We start from the raw sequence: 16,232 nt of genomic DNA, 5'->3' as shown, positions 1-16,232 counted from the left end.
GGCGTTACCGTATCGCATTGCAGCACACCGACGTCAACAATTTCTCCGAAAAGAACCACACAGCTGTATTTATGGCATTAACCAATGCTCGTAAGTCAGATTTCATGGTACATTGTCGCCTTTTAGCTATGCCAGCCGAGATAGACAACGGCTGCAACGAATACCTCGGATCTGCGCGTAGGTGACAGGCCGCCAAGAGACGGAGGGCCGAGGAGAGAAGACAACGACAGACACAGTAAGAGGCAATGGGAAAGGTTTACCAAGGATTGTCTCAAAGACCGCCTATCTGTCCTGTGTTATGCCGATTACTTTGCCTGTTTCCTATAGCTATTCTACCCCATCGTCATACTTCTCTTATTATTATTGCTGTCATTATTGCCGCTGCTTCTGTTATCGTTATTACTTCAATTGTTGTCATCAGTTCTATTATCGTCGTTGCTTCAATTGTTTTTATTACTTCTATCGTTGTTATAGTCTTTGTCGTCGTCGTCGTCATCGTTATCGTCGTCGCTACTATCGTCTCGGACATGAGTGATCAAGTATACAGGAAGTACAGCCTCGTAGACACAAGAAAACTAGGCGATCTCATGTCTTACAGTCACTCTACTTAAGTTCAGAACTACAGCCAGTAGAGCGCTACTTGCTACGGCAGGTTGTCAAGTTCCTTTAGGTGGGCTTTCTCAAAGCCAGGCCACAGAAAGTGCCTCACTTAACGGCTGGGCACAATGTATCCACCAAAAACACCAGGAACTACCAGTTTTGGATCAATGAAGTCTTTGAACCTATTTGAACCAGTACATGTTCTGTCCGCGGTTTCGAAATCGCTTACGGATAACAGCAGGACGGTCATAGCGACGTCGGATATAATCCGACTTTCTGCCAGCCATCTTGATCATGGTGATGACGAGTCGTGGCTGTGCCTGCAAACGAAACGGGCCATTGTTGTAGAGAACTCTTTTGATGGAGAAGGTCTTAATAGCGGACTTGCCACGTCAACAGCAACAGTGCGTTGCGCGAACCCAGCTCAATGGCAAGTAAACCTAACATCTTGGTCCGCTGTGACGTGGGCGTAGTCAAGGCAACCGAGTTTCAACCATAGCCCATAGCCAAGCGTCCGTAGCATCTCAAAAGCAATGATGCAGGGAACGGGATTCTTGCTTTTGTCAGACATAGCAGCTCCAGTGAAACATCATGAGGCCACAACAGGCCGCAATTGCAAGTCGAGCGAGACTTGTCCCTTGGGACGCCACTTGCTTCCCTTGGGTCCGTCATCTTTAAAGAGAATACCGGCGATGCTGACAAGGAAACAAATGGCTCGCTGCTGCGGTGGCACTCGCTACCGACGCGACGTGCGACGTTCGCGACCTGGTGCAACGAGCTGTAATCAAAACAACCCACGAGATGCTACAGTCAAGGCGCTCATCTCGTCTGACCTGGGCTGAACGAGAGCTCAAGTCGCGGCATATGCACCCAGGCCACAAGACCCGCATTGACGTCTTCTAGAGCGTTTCTACGTTGCGAGCCACAGACGGCATGGGGCCTCGGACACGACCAGCTTCGTTCTTTTACGTTGACCGACTTGACCGAGCGACGTTTGTTTCCGTTAGATTCGAACCCACCTGTCACGGCCGCAACGCTCACAGGTGCACGTCTCCCGTGAGGGCTCGGCCCATGCACATCACATTGGTGTTGAGAAATATTAGTGAGACATCTGCAGGTGCAGGGTAGGATGCACGTACGAGGCCCGCACGACAGGAAGGCGAGCCAGCGTATCATCGGGCAGCAGTACGATGCCGCTGAGAGACAAGTGCTTCGCAGGCAGGCAGACAGGTCAAGACCACCCCCAGGGAGATCATCATAGTTCCCGTCTTGGGGAGAGACACGAACCCCTCACAGACCAGGGCACGGCAGGATTGTTGAGAACATGATATATAGGGCGCCGACGCCGCTGGTGCACTCCATGTTTCTGGCTCGGGCCTGATTCTTCGATAATCCGTTATTAGCTCATCGCCATCATCGTCGGCCGCGATCGTGCGAGACGAGACTATCGACCGCTAGTGACCATCCACGACCGACCGATCTTTTCTGCTCGAGCACGGAATCGAGTCGACGGCGACGTATCGTACCGAACTCCGAGAGATTTGATCAACATCATTCAAGGTCGAATCGAAGCCGTTCACGGGAGAAGCTCGGGGCAATCAGTTGTTTCTGAGGGTTGCGCTCTGAGGGGTAAGTTTGCACATCTCGTTGTCGGGTTCCATTCATAGTTCATCCAGCTCGTCTCACGTCTATGAGGCCTTCGGGAATTGCAGACACCGGACGCTAGCTTACATCGAATTTTGCATTTCCCCCTTTGGGTTCCCTGTGGCGTTGCGTTGTTGCCTTCTAGAGCCAGTTGGATGGATGCACATGCCGACATCAGCACGAACAACGTTCAGATGGACGCGTCTTGAACATGGGTCCCCGTCGACTGGTTCCAGGGGCATCGTACCGCCGTATTGCAATCTTTGTTCCCCGGCGGCAGCATCGGACGGGTTGACGGCCGGCTCTTAGTTTTATTCGTACTTTATTATTCTTTAACTTCTCTCCTCGTTCTTTTTTTCCTTCGGCTTCTTCCCGCCCCTGTTCCCACTGACAGGGTCTTTTTGGGTATCCGCACCGGGCCGAAAAAGAGGGCAAAAAGCTGGAGACAAGATTGGTCAATTGGTTGCCCGGGTCCAGGGGTAATAATTGAGCCCAGAGCGCGCCCAGCCTGGTGCCCAGGAGACGCGAAGTGTGGTGGGATGTTGTTACTTTAAGGGACATGCACATGTGGACGGAGAGAGAGTTCAGTGGCGGTTTCAAGCTGACATATCTGACAAGCAGGAACAAGCTAACTCGTCCAGAGACAGAAGCAACAGGAGCAATTGACAATTGAGAGGGCGCCGGCGTCTTGTCATACCCATCAGGCTGGCTGTTGTCCTCCGTCATAGTCGGCGATCTTCGCAGCCAGCAAATCTCAGTGGAAGAGGCCAGGACGACCAAAATTTCAGCGACAGGGCCCCTTGCTTTGCATCCCACTCTTTTGGTCCCGTGCGCCTGGGTTGAGATTTGCACCGGGAGAGGCTGGTGAGTGAAGTGAAGTCGTCTTTCGTCGCTTTTTCCACAGACCCCCTTTCCCCGAGGCATCCATTCCATGTCTCTCTCTCTCTCTCTCAGTCTGTCTCTCTTGTGTTACCCCTTGCTCTGGTGCCCTCGTTCCCCTTGCTCGAGTCCTGCCTTCCACCCACTTAGCCGTGTCCCAATCGTCCATCCATCGCCTTTCTCAGAGACACATCCATGTCCAACGGGCGCGCTCTGGTCTCTTCTCCCACATCCTTGGGTGCATTTCGTCCTCTCTTTGACCACACAGACACCATGATTCGTCACTTCGTCTCTTCTCTTCTGACTGATATGCGGTCGGCATTGCGTTGCAGAGGGCCGCACCACGCAACAGACAGTTATGCATTCGCCATTCATCCCCTTCTTCCTCCATCCTTTCCATTTCCACTCTTACGTATCCGTCCGTCCCTTCTCTTTACCTTTTCGCACCTGGACCGGGGCAACGAGAGAGGGGTCCCATCGGTCATTAATAGCGTACCTACCTATGCTCTGGAGCTAATAATACGGCGCGCCGCCTGACCAGTGAGCAGTGACCATCCGGAAAAGGCAGATTCTGAGAGATGAGAGCAATCAATATTTGCCCAATTCTCTCTCCTTCTCGCCGGTTTTCTCTGCCATTATCAATCCGACTTGCGACGCCACCAGTTTAGACCGCAGTCAATGCGACCCTGGACCGTTGGGCTGCATTCCTCTCTGACTTGCTCCCATCCCACCAGCAGCAGCTTTCTTCCTCTTGGTTTCCGGCCGACCGCAGACTAAATCCTCCCCCTTCCCCGATCCAGTCAAACGCAGCCAGACCTGCAGCAAACCTCTGGCTGTCACTGCCTACAGTCACATCGCATCATCACCCCGAACGACCAACCAACTGCGCCAGTCGCCTGCGCCCACACACCCTCTTGTCTCTCTCTCATCTGATCGAGCGCAAGGCAAGGTTATCTCTGCCAGGGGTTTTAAGGGAACTGCGGGAAAGAAAGAAAGAAATTCCCAGAGCAGGGCAGAAAAACGAAAGAAAAGGCGAGCACGGCCCCCTCTTATTATCTCCTCTCTTGGTCGATCAACGCGAACAATCGAGACAAGACGAGACACTCGACCGGCGACAGAGACACTATCCCGAACGCCCTCCGCCTCATCCCCATCCCCCATCTCCATCCTGCCTGAAAGCTGCAGCCACGCGCATTTCTCTCCCTCGCGTCAGACCAGAACAGACCAGACCGAAGAGGAACGAAGCCAAGACGAGGACGACCACCGGCACTGTACGATCTGCGGTCGCAGTACCTCGCAGATACCCACGTCACCGCCGCGTACCTGCGCCAGTTCCAGTTTCTGTTCCTGTTCCTGTTGCTCTCTCTCCTGCGCCCTGTGTGCGCCAGCGATACGAACCCTTTTCTTGGTCCCGTCCTATCTCGCCTCGCCCTGAGCTGCGCGCCGTGCTAAACACCGATCCGGCCCATTGCCGCCGCCAAATCCAGGAGACTCTGGAGAGACTACGACAGAGATTACAGAAAACTACCTCTGCTCTAGAAAACCACCAGCCGCCTCTCGCGCGCGCGCTGTGTAAGACGTAAGACAGCCCGCCTGGGTCCCAACTGTCTGTCGCACAGCAAAGGGGGCCACGGCCACCCAAGCTAGCTCTGTCTTGTGGCTCTCTTTCTTCCTCTCCTTGGGTTGCGTTCCCATTGTTTCCTGCTGGAGCCCTGGGTCCGTCACCCCGACCAGTGACACCCCCCTCCACGTTCCTTTCCTCTTCCAGGTTGACTTGTACGTACGGTGTATCTCGTCTGTACCTTTTCCCGTACACGCTCTGTGCGGTACCTGACCTGACTGCATCCTGCTGCTGCCATTGTTGCACCGCAGCCGCAGTAGCAGCGCAGCAAGCGGCAGCAAGCAGCAGGTCCCGTACCATCTCCTGAGCCCAGCCCGGCCCCGTGCCGCCCGCCGTACGTTCTGCAGTCGCGTGGTCTGTCGATTCTCTAAATCCCCTTCTCCTTTCTCTCCCTTTGTTGTCGCCATGGACTCTTCCGACCCAAACTCAATCCCCCCTATACCTCAACGCTACCGAAACCTCCAAACCCCTGAGCCTCGCCAACAACGCCGCCGCTCCTTACCTCCTCCGTCGCGCCGCGATACCGATGCCGTCCCCAGCTCGCCTGAGGTCATATCTTCTCTGATCACCAGTCTCTCCGTCATCTCAAAGCCCGCCGACCAACACTTTGAGCGCAGTGCCCCGAGCCTGTCAGTCCCGGTCTCACCCCGCAACGGCAGCTTCGGAGTCGACTACGGCGCCTTTACTCAACCATCACTTGCGGAACTTCGCGCCAAAGACGTCCCCATCGACGAGGTCGCCGCGTCTGCCCCCGTCATCCGTACCGCCAAGCCGCCTTCTGGGCTCTCGCCTTTGACCGCGCCCAAATCACCATCCCGCGACGCTTCTGGTGGTGGCCTCAGATCACTTCTGCGAAGCTCTTCGCGGCCCTCCTCAAAAGGCTCTCTCGGGTCGCGGGACGATGCTCAGAGCATCGGCAATCTCTCAATAGAACGCGGCTCCGCGCCAACACCAGAGCTCAGAAGACAACGATCCTACGACAGCTGGGGCAAGAAGCAGGGAAGGAGTCACAGGGGGCTAATGTATATGAGCTCCAAGGAACGACTTCGAGAAAAGGAAGAGAAGAAACGCGCGAGTATCGGTGAAAGAAGCTCGAGCAGCTTCACTGGAACGTCACTAAGACCCGATCCGTTCCTGGCCGAGACACCAATTAGCGAAGAACCCGCCTTTAACATGGAATCCCCCACGCGAGAGAATTCCAACCACCCGGACATGACGAGCCCCAACCGTGGGGAAGCCGCCAGCCCGCGGCCGATTCCAGCCCGAGATTCGTCCCTCTTCAAAACTGGATCGAATGCCAAGAGGTCGTCCACGAGATCCTCACGGTCAAAGCGAGAAAGCGAAAACGGCACGAGCGATGTTATATATGAAGGACACGAGAAAACGCCTGCGCGGGATGCTCCACGGCGGAAACACCTGTCTCGCCATGCTTCCGAAAACGACCTGGCTAGGATATCGGCCGACGCATCCGGCAAGCTAGCAAGCCGCCCATTGTTCGAGACCAGGCACACTGAGGACTTCCGAGTGTCGGGTCCGTTATTTGAGGAGGAAGATGTTGAGGACAGCGCTCCTTTCCCCGCCGTTGCCCAAGGTCGTCGTCGAGACGATCAGAGCGCCGACCGGAACATTCGGAAATCACTACGAGACAGTTCAGACGTTGGCGAGACCCTCAAGATGAAGCGCAGCAGTTCAAGGCTCAAGCGGCTCTCCACCGGGCCTCTGAGTCCAAAGGGAGAGGAGCCGCAGACGAGTGCACGCAATTCGGCTGCGTCTCCCGACAACCGCAATAGCATGCCCGCCGGCTACGAGCGTCCACGCAGCGCCGACTCCATCGACGACGCCGTCGAATCCTATCTGTGCTCTCCCAGACTTTCACAGAAGATCAAGCATCCTCAGACTGGACGTGTGATTTCCTTCTCGGAAGTGGGAGATGCCGACGGGTCTGCCGTATTCTGCTGTGTGGGCATGGGGTTGACGAGATACATCACGGCATTCTATGACGAATTGGCGTTGACACTCAAGCTGCGCCTCATCACACCCGATAGACCTGGTGTTGGAGACAGCGAAGCATATGCTGATGGAACCGCGACGCCGCTCAGCTGGCCCGACGACGTCTACGCCATCTGCCAGGCTCTCAAGATCACCAAGTTCTCGATCCTCGCACACTCCGCCGGTGCCATCTACGCCCTGGCAACGGCTCTTCGCATGCCTCAGCACATTCGCGGCAGGATACATCTGCTTGCTCCCTGGATCCCGCCATCCCAAATGAACGTCTTCGGCACTTCGCAGGCCCTTCCTCCGACGAACGCCATCCCGACATCCCAACGTATCCTCCGAGCACTACCGACGCCATTCCTCAAAGCCGCCAACAGCTCCTTCATGTCCGCCACAAGCAGCTCCATCACGAGTTCACTACCCAAGACGCCGAGACGTAGCAAGCGCAAATCGACGGCGACAACAGGTCGGGGCACCCCAGCCATGTCGGACGGGGGAAAGCGGGACACGACACCCCACCTCGACAAGGAGAATCTCGGCCTCTTCAACTTCAAGGACCGCAACAGCACCGGCGATGACTTACTTGGCACCGGACCCGCTCCGATTGCCACAGAGAACATGGATAGGATAAGGCCCACAGGCACCGCATCGGCACAGGGCCATTACGACCCTGAGACGCAGATCCTAGCCGCCGCCGCGGACGCATTGATGGACAAGGAACGTCAAACAATCTACGACAACAGACTGACGCATGCCATTTGGGAACTTGCAACGACAGGCGCTAACCCTGCCGTCGACTTGTTGGTCTGCTTGGAGCGCAGGCACACCATCGGTTTCCGATACGTCGACATCACGCGCCCTGTCGTCATTCACCACGGTAGCCGCGATACCCGCGTGCCCGTCGACAACGTCAAGTGGCTGGGCAAGACGATGCGCCGCTGCGAAGTACGCGTGCTCGAGGGAGAGGGCCACGGCCTCATGGCGAGCGCCGGTGTCATGGGCGCTGTGCTCATGGAGATTAGCAAGGAGTGGGATGACTGGCTCCGCGCCACCAACGGCAAGAAGGACGACCGCGGTCGAAGAACCAGCGCGCGGTAGAGCAAGTCCTGTTCTCAAGTGCCCGTTGCTTTCCAGGACAGCAGCGAGGCGCTTCTGGCCAAAAAAGTTCAGATCTGGCATGTTTGGAATGATTGTCTTCGACCGTCCATGATTTGACTGATATCTTGATTTACATACCAGCCCACAGAAAATGGGCATTTACATAATATTTGAGAGGGGTCATGTACGATTGGCATGGTTATTCTTGTACAGCACCGGCGTCGAGCGCGTCTTGGAGTTCTCTGGCAGATGGCGTCCTGGGTACGAGCTTTGAAGGGAGGAAGCCATGGGATAGACGGGTGATTCATGTCGGACATGACCTTTGCACAAGACTTTCGTGTAGTATATAGTAGTACAGTATCGGGCCCCCGCCAGCAAGGCGAGGGTAGGCCGAATAATGTGTTAATACGATCTCCTTTGTGGATTCGAGTCGACGGTTTCAAATCTCTTGTATGAATGTGCTGAACCGGCGTCACGCCATCGTCCGTCTCTCTCATCATCGGCAGCCTCGACCAGCTGAACAATCTGATGAAACTCTTTTGTATTGACCTGATTCTCGACTTATAGATCTATGGTATCCCTTTTAAACTATCAGCAGCAGCATCCTCTCTATCGGCCACCCGACTTTTGCGACAACGCCTGCCCTGACAATCAATCCATCGCCATGTCGACGCTACAGCGAAACCACTCGGTCTGTACCTGAGCTCAAGCGGATTCACCGGAAGCTCTGCTACAAATGCCAAAACCCTGAGCATTTCGTGAACCACGACGAGGATGATAGAGCTAAAGGGCATCGCCCCTTTCCTTCGGCGTGTGCGTCAGGAGCGCCTGATTTTCCTGTGTCTGCGCAGCCAATTTCCTGCGTACCTAGTCCTTCGATACTTATATTACCGACCACAGTAACAATAACGACGACGACGACGATTCAGGCGAAGAGGAAGAGGGAAGCGCTAGGCTTTGTGGGAAAGAGGGCAGCAGGACAGTCCAAGATGCTGACAGCCAGTCCCGCTGGAAGTCGACATTCAACTCCTCGACAACGAAAGCGACTGTTTGAAGTTTTGGTCATCCATCTATATTAGTCTAAGCTCATACGTCTCCTTATAATAATAGGATTTTGTGACGCGGGAGAGTTGATTCGAACGCGGATGATGAGATATGTAGAAGTAGGAGGCTTTAAGTTATGAGTAATAACTTGAAGTTGGCTGTAGTCTTTATTATTGTAATAGCTATTGTCCAGCGGTGGAGGGCTTCCTGGTTATGGGTATATGTGTCTCTCGCTGCTGTCATTACTGTCGCAGGTGGAAGAAACCAGATAAAGCTGATGGGGGGCTGGAAAGGACTAGAAGGGGGGACCGAGAATATGAAAACGAATCATCGTGGGAGATTGCCTAAGAAAGTTCAGTGTTCACATTCGTATTTACTAGGTGTGTGGAGATTTGAGAACACTGCGGCCTATCAACCACCCCTCCATTGGCTTACTCGTTTACACTTCTATCTCCTTCGTCATATCCGTGACAGCGGTCTCCTTCTCCTTGTGAGCACTTCTCTCTTTCTCTCTGTCCATCATTATCATCATGTAACACAATTGAATCAGCTTGTTTCGTCGACTACAGCAGCAGGAGGTGCGCGTTGTTGGGCCTCGAAGTTACACCTCAGTCTCCTCACTACAAGACTACAAGTTCACCCCGTTCGCGTCCACGAGAAACCAGACGGACACATTGACCTGTGTCCTCCGCCAGTCAAGTAAAGCAATACAGATCCCCCATCTGTTTGTAATGTCGACGTAGGCCGTATGAACGCCACAGAGTCGAACGCGCGCCCTGGAGGACAGGACGTACCGCCTGGTTGCGTTGTCTCCATTCCCAGTGATGATATGTCAGTTACCCCCAGCGATAATGTACCAGCGACCCTGATTGTAACAATACGCCAGTCACTCTGCTGATGAGGAGGCCAAGGATGGCAACAGAGGCTGACGGGGCTCGCATCGGCGAGGGGTCTGAAGACGGTGAGGGCGCGGCCGTTGGCGAGAGAGGTTCTCGATGGAGAGAGAGGGGCTGGTCAGGTGCTGGGTTGATGTAGTCTTGATTGCTTGTGGTATCGGTTGAATATGGTAATTTCCTTTTATGTGGGATTTTGACATGGCCATCATCGCACAGTGATGCTACAGCTTCAAACTCAACAACCAAGGCAAGTGACAACTTACAACTTGTTTACAATGTAAATTCAATGATCTTGAATGTGATGGATCATGTTAATTGGTCCTGGAGGTTCCCAAGCATGATGTGGCCCAAAGGATGTATTGAGCGGCACTGGTCTTCTGATTTGACGAATGCAAGTTGACTGGGCTGCCGGCTGCCAGCCGGCATTTACCTGCATGCGTAAGTGGGTCATCTGGTTGGTTTGGACCCCGCACAGGCCGGGAATCCGCCCCGAACACGGAAAACATCTGCGCCATCTGCAAGGATCTTCGTCTTACATTTATATGCGCTATTTTAATTCCATTCTTTCATCTAGAGGCACAGTGGCGGAGTGGTTAACGCGGTAGACTCGAAATCTACTTCCTTCGGGAGCGTCTGTTCGAATCAGGCCTGTGTCGTGATATCTTTTGCATTTTTGGTGGCATTTTGAAGTTGGTGTACCATGTTTGGTGTTTTTGGTGGTGAGAGCAAGTTTGAGTGTGGCACAACGCTACAGCGAGGTAAACGCATGAAATTTCTACCATGTTTGGTCTGTGCCTGGGCAACAGTCGGAAGTGTTCATTTGTTCGAATCATTGGTCTCACCGAGCTTACCGACAGAGATCTACGTCGTGACGTGAGCCCATCAACATGACCTCAAGTGACGAGCTGTAAGGGGAGTTTGCAATTGCTTACAAGATCCTCGAGCACTCATAGCAATTCATCACTAGAGCACATTATTGTCTCTTCATATGACGTGCGGAATGAGGGGCGTGGGTCAATTCCAGGTGCCGATTTGCCTTTTGTGCGGGGAGTGGAATAGGCGCACCGCGCCCATTTGTACTTCAGGAGAACTCCAGCAAAACGCCAGGTGCGCAGTCAGCACCGAATCAATGAGAGCCGAAAGCCTCTGTGGCTTCAAACAACACAGAAACTTGTTTGTTGTTTTACCAAATCCTGGACCGCCGCAGAAACCAGCCTATCTGTTCTGTGTCAAACATGTCACAACAATCACCGACCGACAATCCGTACTTCTTGCAAAGAGACGCGAATCATTCGGGACCCAACCTGAACAAACCCCATGCCACTATGCAGTACATTTTCTTCCTTTGAAGGTGCCGCTGTGAGTCCAGGCCCAGACAGCTGCGGCGCTAAGCCCTTGTGAGCCACAACGGTCGGCGATCCAAGCCCGCGGAACTACGTCATGGCATCCAACATGCGTCTCGACTCTTAATTACTTGCTCCTCCCAGGCTTCCATAGTCCAGCCCTACCGCAAATGCCACGAGGTTTCACCCATTTACAACTTATCGCATCCCTTAAACTTGGGAAAGATCGTCGACTTCACCTTGGCCTCGACCCGTCGCAAGAGTGCTTTGGCGATATCAGTCCACTTACACGAAGCCTGTTACCCACATTCTGAACTAGCGAGGTCTTCGAAATGGATATACTACTCTCACTACCCATCGTATCCTACTTCCTGGCACCGGCGATGACTTCCTGGACCACTTCACTTAACCTGCTCTTCTTCTACATGACCTGGACTACCCTCGTCCTCTCACATGGTCCTCTTAAGATCGAGCTCCTGGGCACTCTGGCCCTGCGCGTCTTTCTCTGGCTCTTCCCCTCTCTCCTTTTCCTCCTCTTCGACACTCTTCTCCCGTCTTTGTCAGAGTCTATCAAGACGGCAGGCGCCGCAGCGCTACCACCAACGAACGGTCCTTTTCTGCTCAAGACGCTGCTCCTCGCGCTCGTCAACCTCGTTCTCGCCGCTGGCCTCGAGGGTGGAGTCAGCGTGGCTTGGGCCTCCTACTTCCACGAACCTCTCTTCCGGGCCTCGACAGCTCTACCTCTTCCGTTCCAGCTCGTAAAACACATCGCTCTCCTCATCGCCGCCCGCGAAGTTCTCACCTTTTACATCCACACGCGCATCCTTCACAGCCGCGGCCGCCGCTTCACGAGCACTCGCATCGGCAAGCTTCACACGTCTTATGCCCACTCCCGCGCCGCGCCGCCCTTCTCTCTCATGGCATACGCTGACCACCCCATCCCCTTCCTACTTCACCGCATCGTTCCAATTTTCGTCCCGGCGTTGGCTCTTCGTCCGCATCTCCTCACGTACTTCCTCTTCGTCGGGTTCTGTACAGCAGAAGAGACGCTCGCCATGTCTGGGTACAGCATTGTGCCAGGTATCATAATGGGTGGCATCACGCGGCGGACTGCGATCCACTACGCCGGCAAGGGTGAAGGCAACTACGGTGCCTGGGGCGTCATGGACTGGGCTCATGGCACGAGCAGCGGGCAGGACGTCATTGATGACATGAAAGCCGAAGCAGAGAAGCACCGCCTCAAGGAACGTGGAGAGAATGCAGCAAATCACGGTGCCAATTTTCTGCAGGATGGTATCCAAGAGCTGAAGAAGGGTCGCGGCCGCAAGGGAAAGAAGAAGGCTACTGAGTAAAAGGTCGGCGGGTTGCGATTGTTTTCGAACGTGAAGCCTTTGGGTATGATGGTTGAGATTGTTTGTGATTTCTTCACGTTGAATGAGTTGCTCTTGTATGTCCCGAGAATACCCCAAATAGCAGCCAATGAGTCTAAAGTATATGTACCAACGAAGCTCCGTACTGCGCGCCGATGCCTTGATCTCCGTTTACCAGATGCGCCCAAAGGCCCTTCCTTGAAACCCCTAGTCAGATTCATTCAAACGTGTCTATGCCCAGTTGTTCTTTCTCTTGAACCAACGGAGCGTCTCTAGGGCAGCCGTCACACGCATGCCCAGTCTTGCGTCAAAGACATATGCCTCCCAATTGACGACCTTGTCAAGCCATTCCTGGCACTCGTCCAGCTTCTTCTTACGGTACTCCTTGACGAGCTTGGCCTGTGCCTCCGCATCCGCCGGCTCGTCGGCGGCTGGCTTCCTGGACTCTGGCTTGCAGCACTCGAACCAGGCAATAGCGGACATCTCATAGTGAGCCATGGGCATGGTGTACTCGTCTCTTGTTGTTCCCTTGAAAAGGGCCCTGTGTTTTTGTCAGTTGACTATCTCATTAATAAGAGACATGGTCGACTTACCTGTCGGCCGCGAGAACCTCGCTCAGAACCTCCCGTCCGTCATCGAACTGTCCCAGTGTCCTGTAAATCGCCGCCAGACACACAGATCGGATCGCAGCCTCATCGGGTGTCTTTTGCATCTTCTCAATACCATCAGCCGGCGCGGTGCAACGCTCCCAGGCCAAGCTCTTGATGGACTTGTGGAGCTCCTCATCATTCATTCTCTTCGTGCCGTTCCACAGGTTGACCATCTCTTGCGCGGGACTGACACCGATGGCATCGGCCAGGTCAATCTTGATCTCCTTCGCTCGGTCCTCCCACTTCTGGATCTTCCTCGTGATAAAGATGTCGAACGGCAGTTGACGAGCCATGAACTTCTTCCGCCCGGCAACTGTGGGCGCCTTGCGGAACAGCTCCTCAACCTTCTTCTTTCTTCTGCGAACCTCGTCCTCATCCTTCTTCTCGTGAACGGCGTTGCGGTATAGCTCCAGCTCTGCACAGCCAGCCATATAATAGTACAGGGTGTGACTCCAGTCGTTGAGCTCCAGGCAGCGCAAAAAGGTCTTTTGCATGAGTTCCCAGTCTTGGTGAGACATGGCGGCCAACGCCAGCTCAAAACTGTTCAGAGCCGTGACCTGGCGCATTTTGCTCTCTTGGCCAGTCGTAAGCAGCTGAATGGCATCTGCAAGACGACGCTGCTGCGCAACGACTCTGGATTCCTCGACGCGCCACAGCCGCGAGTCCGGGTACCGCTGGCGCATCGAGGCAAGCAATGCGGCGCACTTCTTGGCAGGATATCCAACCAGCTCGGCCTCAGCATCGAAATCAATCTCGGCGGGAACAATGTCGGCCTGACCCATGAGGCCGTTGTAGTAACCCAGCAGAATGAGTCCAGCCACGGCGCCGTTGAGGTTGTCGAACTTGGTGCTCTTCCACAACATCCTCACACCACGCTCGCGGTCGCCCCTGAAGCCAACTACGTACAAAAGACGGGAGAAAGCCGGAGGAACCATGCTGAGCATGAAAAGAAGCATGCCGAAGCACATGTTGGCGCCGCTGTGGATGAAGACGTCTACGGGGTTGGTGAACACGTTCGAGTCCGAATCCGAGTCGTCCGCCATCTTTGACGACACCTGCAAAGGCGCCAGCTTCGCATCGTCCTGTGGTGTCGAGGTCCCAGAGTTGTCCAGGCTAAGGTTCGCCATGTCCTGTGCCGGAGCCTGCAATCCGTTCGTCTTCTTCTCTGAAGGCGTCTCCGCGCCAGATTTGGGAACCTCACTGGCATCCACAAACTCGATCTCGCTGTCCTCCTTCTGGTCCAGGTCCGCGAACTCGTCGTCGTCGAAGCTGCCGGGCATCTTGTCGTCACTCATTCGCGGCCGCAGCGGCGGCGGATCCGCCTTGCCGCCCTTATCCAAAGCCTTTGCTTCCTGCACCATGATGCCGTCAAGTGTAACGAACGCCTTGCGAAGCTTATAGAATCCCTTGAGAGCCTCAGTCAAGCTCTCATGCAGGACAGCAACTACGGCGGCCATGAGCTGGGACTCGGCGTGAATGAGCAGAAACTCGGTGCCCGGGGGGTAAATCCTGCTGCTTCCGTCTGCGGCCCCCTCGCGTTCGGCCTTTTTGTAATCTGCCCATGCCTTGGCCTCTGTGTCGGCCAGTCTTTTCGAGGCCTCATTCATGACATCCTTCTCAAAGCCGAGGACTGACCGCAGAAACGTGGTCATGGACAGACCCAGCTGGTGAAAGGCCGAGTCACCCTTCCTCAGACGCTCTTCGGCACCGTCAATGTCGTCGTTCATGATGAGAGCGGCGGCAACCATTGCCTCCTCGATGTCGGCCATCTCCCGCGCAGACAGGTTGACCTGCGAGGCCGCCGGGCTCGCATTGCTGCTCACCTTGCCTGCGGTGGAGCGGAACCACGAGCCGAGTCTACTCATCTTGCCGGCGGGCGGTGAAGCTGAAGTAGTTGTGTGTGTGAGTGTTGAGTTGCACACACGAAAAGTCTGTGAGAGATAAAAATCTGTGAAGTGTAATATCACAAGCAAAAAAATTGACGCAGCCGCTGTCTGTTTCCACCTGGTGCAATCGGACCCTCGGAGTCGCGAGGCGTATTGGAAACCGGAAACGCTCCGGCGAAGACGCTGACAGACGAACAGAAGAGCCGTGGATCCCAGGCGATGGAACGCTGGCGCTGAAACACACGGGTCGATTGCCCGATTCTGGGTGCTACTGATCGGGGAAAATGACGTCTGTCCCAGTTGGGTTGGCGCTGTAAGGGACCACCGCTCCGGGGTTGAGGCGGCGTTTGTGGTGGGATTAAATATGGGACGCGGAAGCGAGAAATGGCTCTTGGGGGAGATCGATGTCTTGGTGGACAAAGATGATGTCGACGACTAGAGCAGCTGAGACGGCGAGTTGAGAGCCGGAAACAGCATCGGAGGACGGAGGCCCTCGTGTCAATATGCTCACGGCGTGGTGACGTCCGAATCAGGGCCGACGTCGAACCTCGGGATCATGAGCGCGCAGGTAAGGCTGCGTGTGAGTGAGCTCGAGACGCAGCTGTTGTTGGTGGGAGAAGAGGTTAGAAGTGAGCAGTGGGAGTGAGCGGTTGAGTAAGATGATAAGAGAACAGAGTAAGACGGGACAAGGAGTGGTAGGGTAAGGTAAAGTAGCGTAGACAAGGTGAGGCAGAGTAAGCCTCGACGAATGACGAATGAGCTCGAGTTGAACAACCAAGGGTTGCAGTGCACGTACTTACGGTTCGAGTCGTGAGAAGCGGCGGCGCGCTAGAGTGGCCAGTCTACTCGCAACGGCTTTCGTCGGTCTGTAAGGCAGACTGACTGTATGGCTGTAGGTAGGTAGGTAGGTATGTAGATAGGTTGATGTAGAGGTATGTAGGTAGGGGCGGTAGGCGGATGGTAGAAGACGTTTGTACACCTCACCGCACAGAAGCGTTGAAGCGAATACACGTATTCGGGCTCCTTCAGGGCATAAAGTACGCAGCAGCAAAGTCAAGGAAGTCTAGTTGTGGCGCGGGGCACGAGGGACCTGGGAACTTCAAGCGGGGGAGACGGGTCGAGTCGACGGCCTCGAATGGGTGGCTAGAAGCTGGAGCTAAGGGCTGTTCGTTTATGCGCCGGCGAGTCCACCAGTCGAGGGTGGAT

At 54.7% G+C, this 16,232-nt stretch overlaps 3 protein-coding genes across 3 annotated transcripts; 2 read left to right on the top strand and 1 right to left on the bottom strand.

The window, feature by feature from the left end:
- Nucleotides 1-5,149: 5,149 nt before the first annotated feature.
- CGCS363_v010303 (uncharacterized protein) lies at nucleotides 5,150-7,837 on the top strand (the record flags this gene model as incomplete). Its single annotated transcript, XM_036642152.1, has 1 exon — nucleotides 5,150-7,837. The coding sequence occupies one exon, from the start codon at nucleotides 5,150-5,152 to the stop codon at nucleotides 7,835-7,837; it is 2,688 nt and encodes an 895-aa protein (XP_036493153.1).
- Nucleotides 7,838-11,452: 3,615 nt separating this feature from the next.
- CGCS363_v010302 (uncharacterized protein) lies at nucleotides 11,453-12,472 on the top strand (the record flags this gene model as incomplete). The annotated part of the gene is made up of 1 exon (XM_036642151.1): nucleotides 11,453-12,472. The coding sequence occupies one exon, from the start codon at nucleotides 11,453-11,455 to the stop codon at nucleotides 12,470-12,472; it is 1,020 nt and encodes a 339-aa protein (XP_036493152.1).
- A 249-nt stretch (nucleotides 12,473-12,721) lies between these two features.
- IML2 (Inclusion body clearance protein IML2) lies at nucleotides 12,722-15,005 on the bottom strand (the record flags this gene model as incomplete). Its single annotated transcript, XM_036642150.1, has 2 exons — nucleotides 12,722-13,031; nucleotides 13,084-15,005. 2 exons carry the CDS (start codon nucleotides 15,003-15,005, stop codon nucleotides 12,722-12,724), a joined length of 2,232 nt encoding a protein of 743 aa, XP_036493151.1.
- Between the last annotated feature and the right edge of the window lie 1,227 nt (nucleotides 15,006-16,232).

The sequence above is a fragment of the Colletotrichum siamense genome (assembly GCF_013390195.1).
Source record: "Colletotrichum siamense strain Cg363 chromosome Unknown KSG_Cg363_contig06, whole genome shotgun sequence".
Taxonomy (NCBI): Eukaryota; Fungi; Ascomycota; class Sordariomycetes; order Glomerellales; family Glomerellaceae; genus Colletotrichum; species Colletotrichum siamense.
The sequence above is the reverse complement of the archived record's forward strand: the minus strand, read 5'-3'. Positions and strand labels throughout refer to the sequence as shown.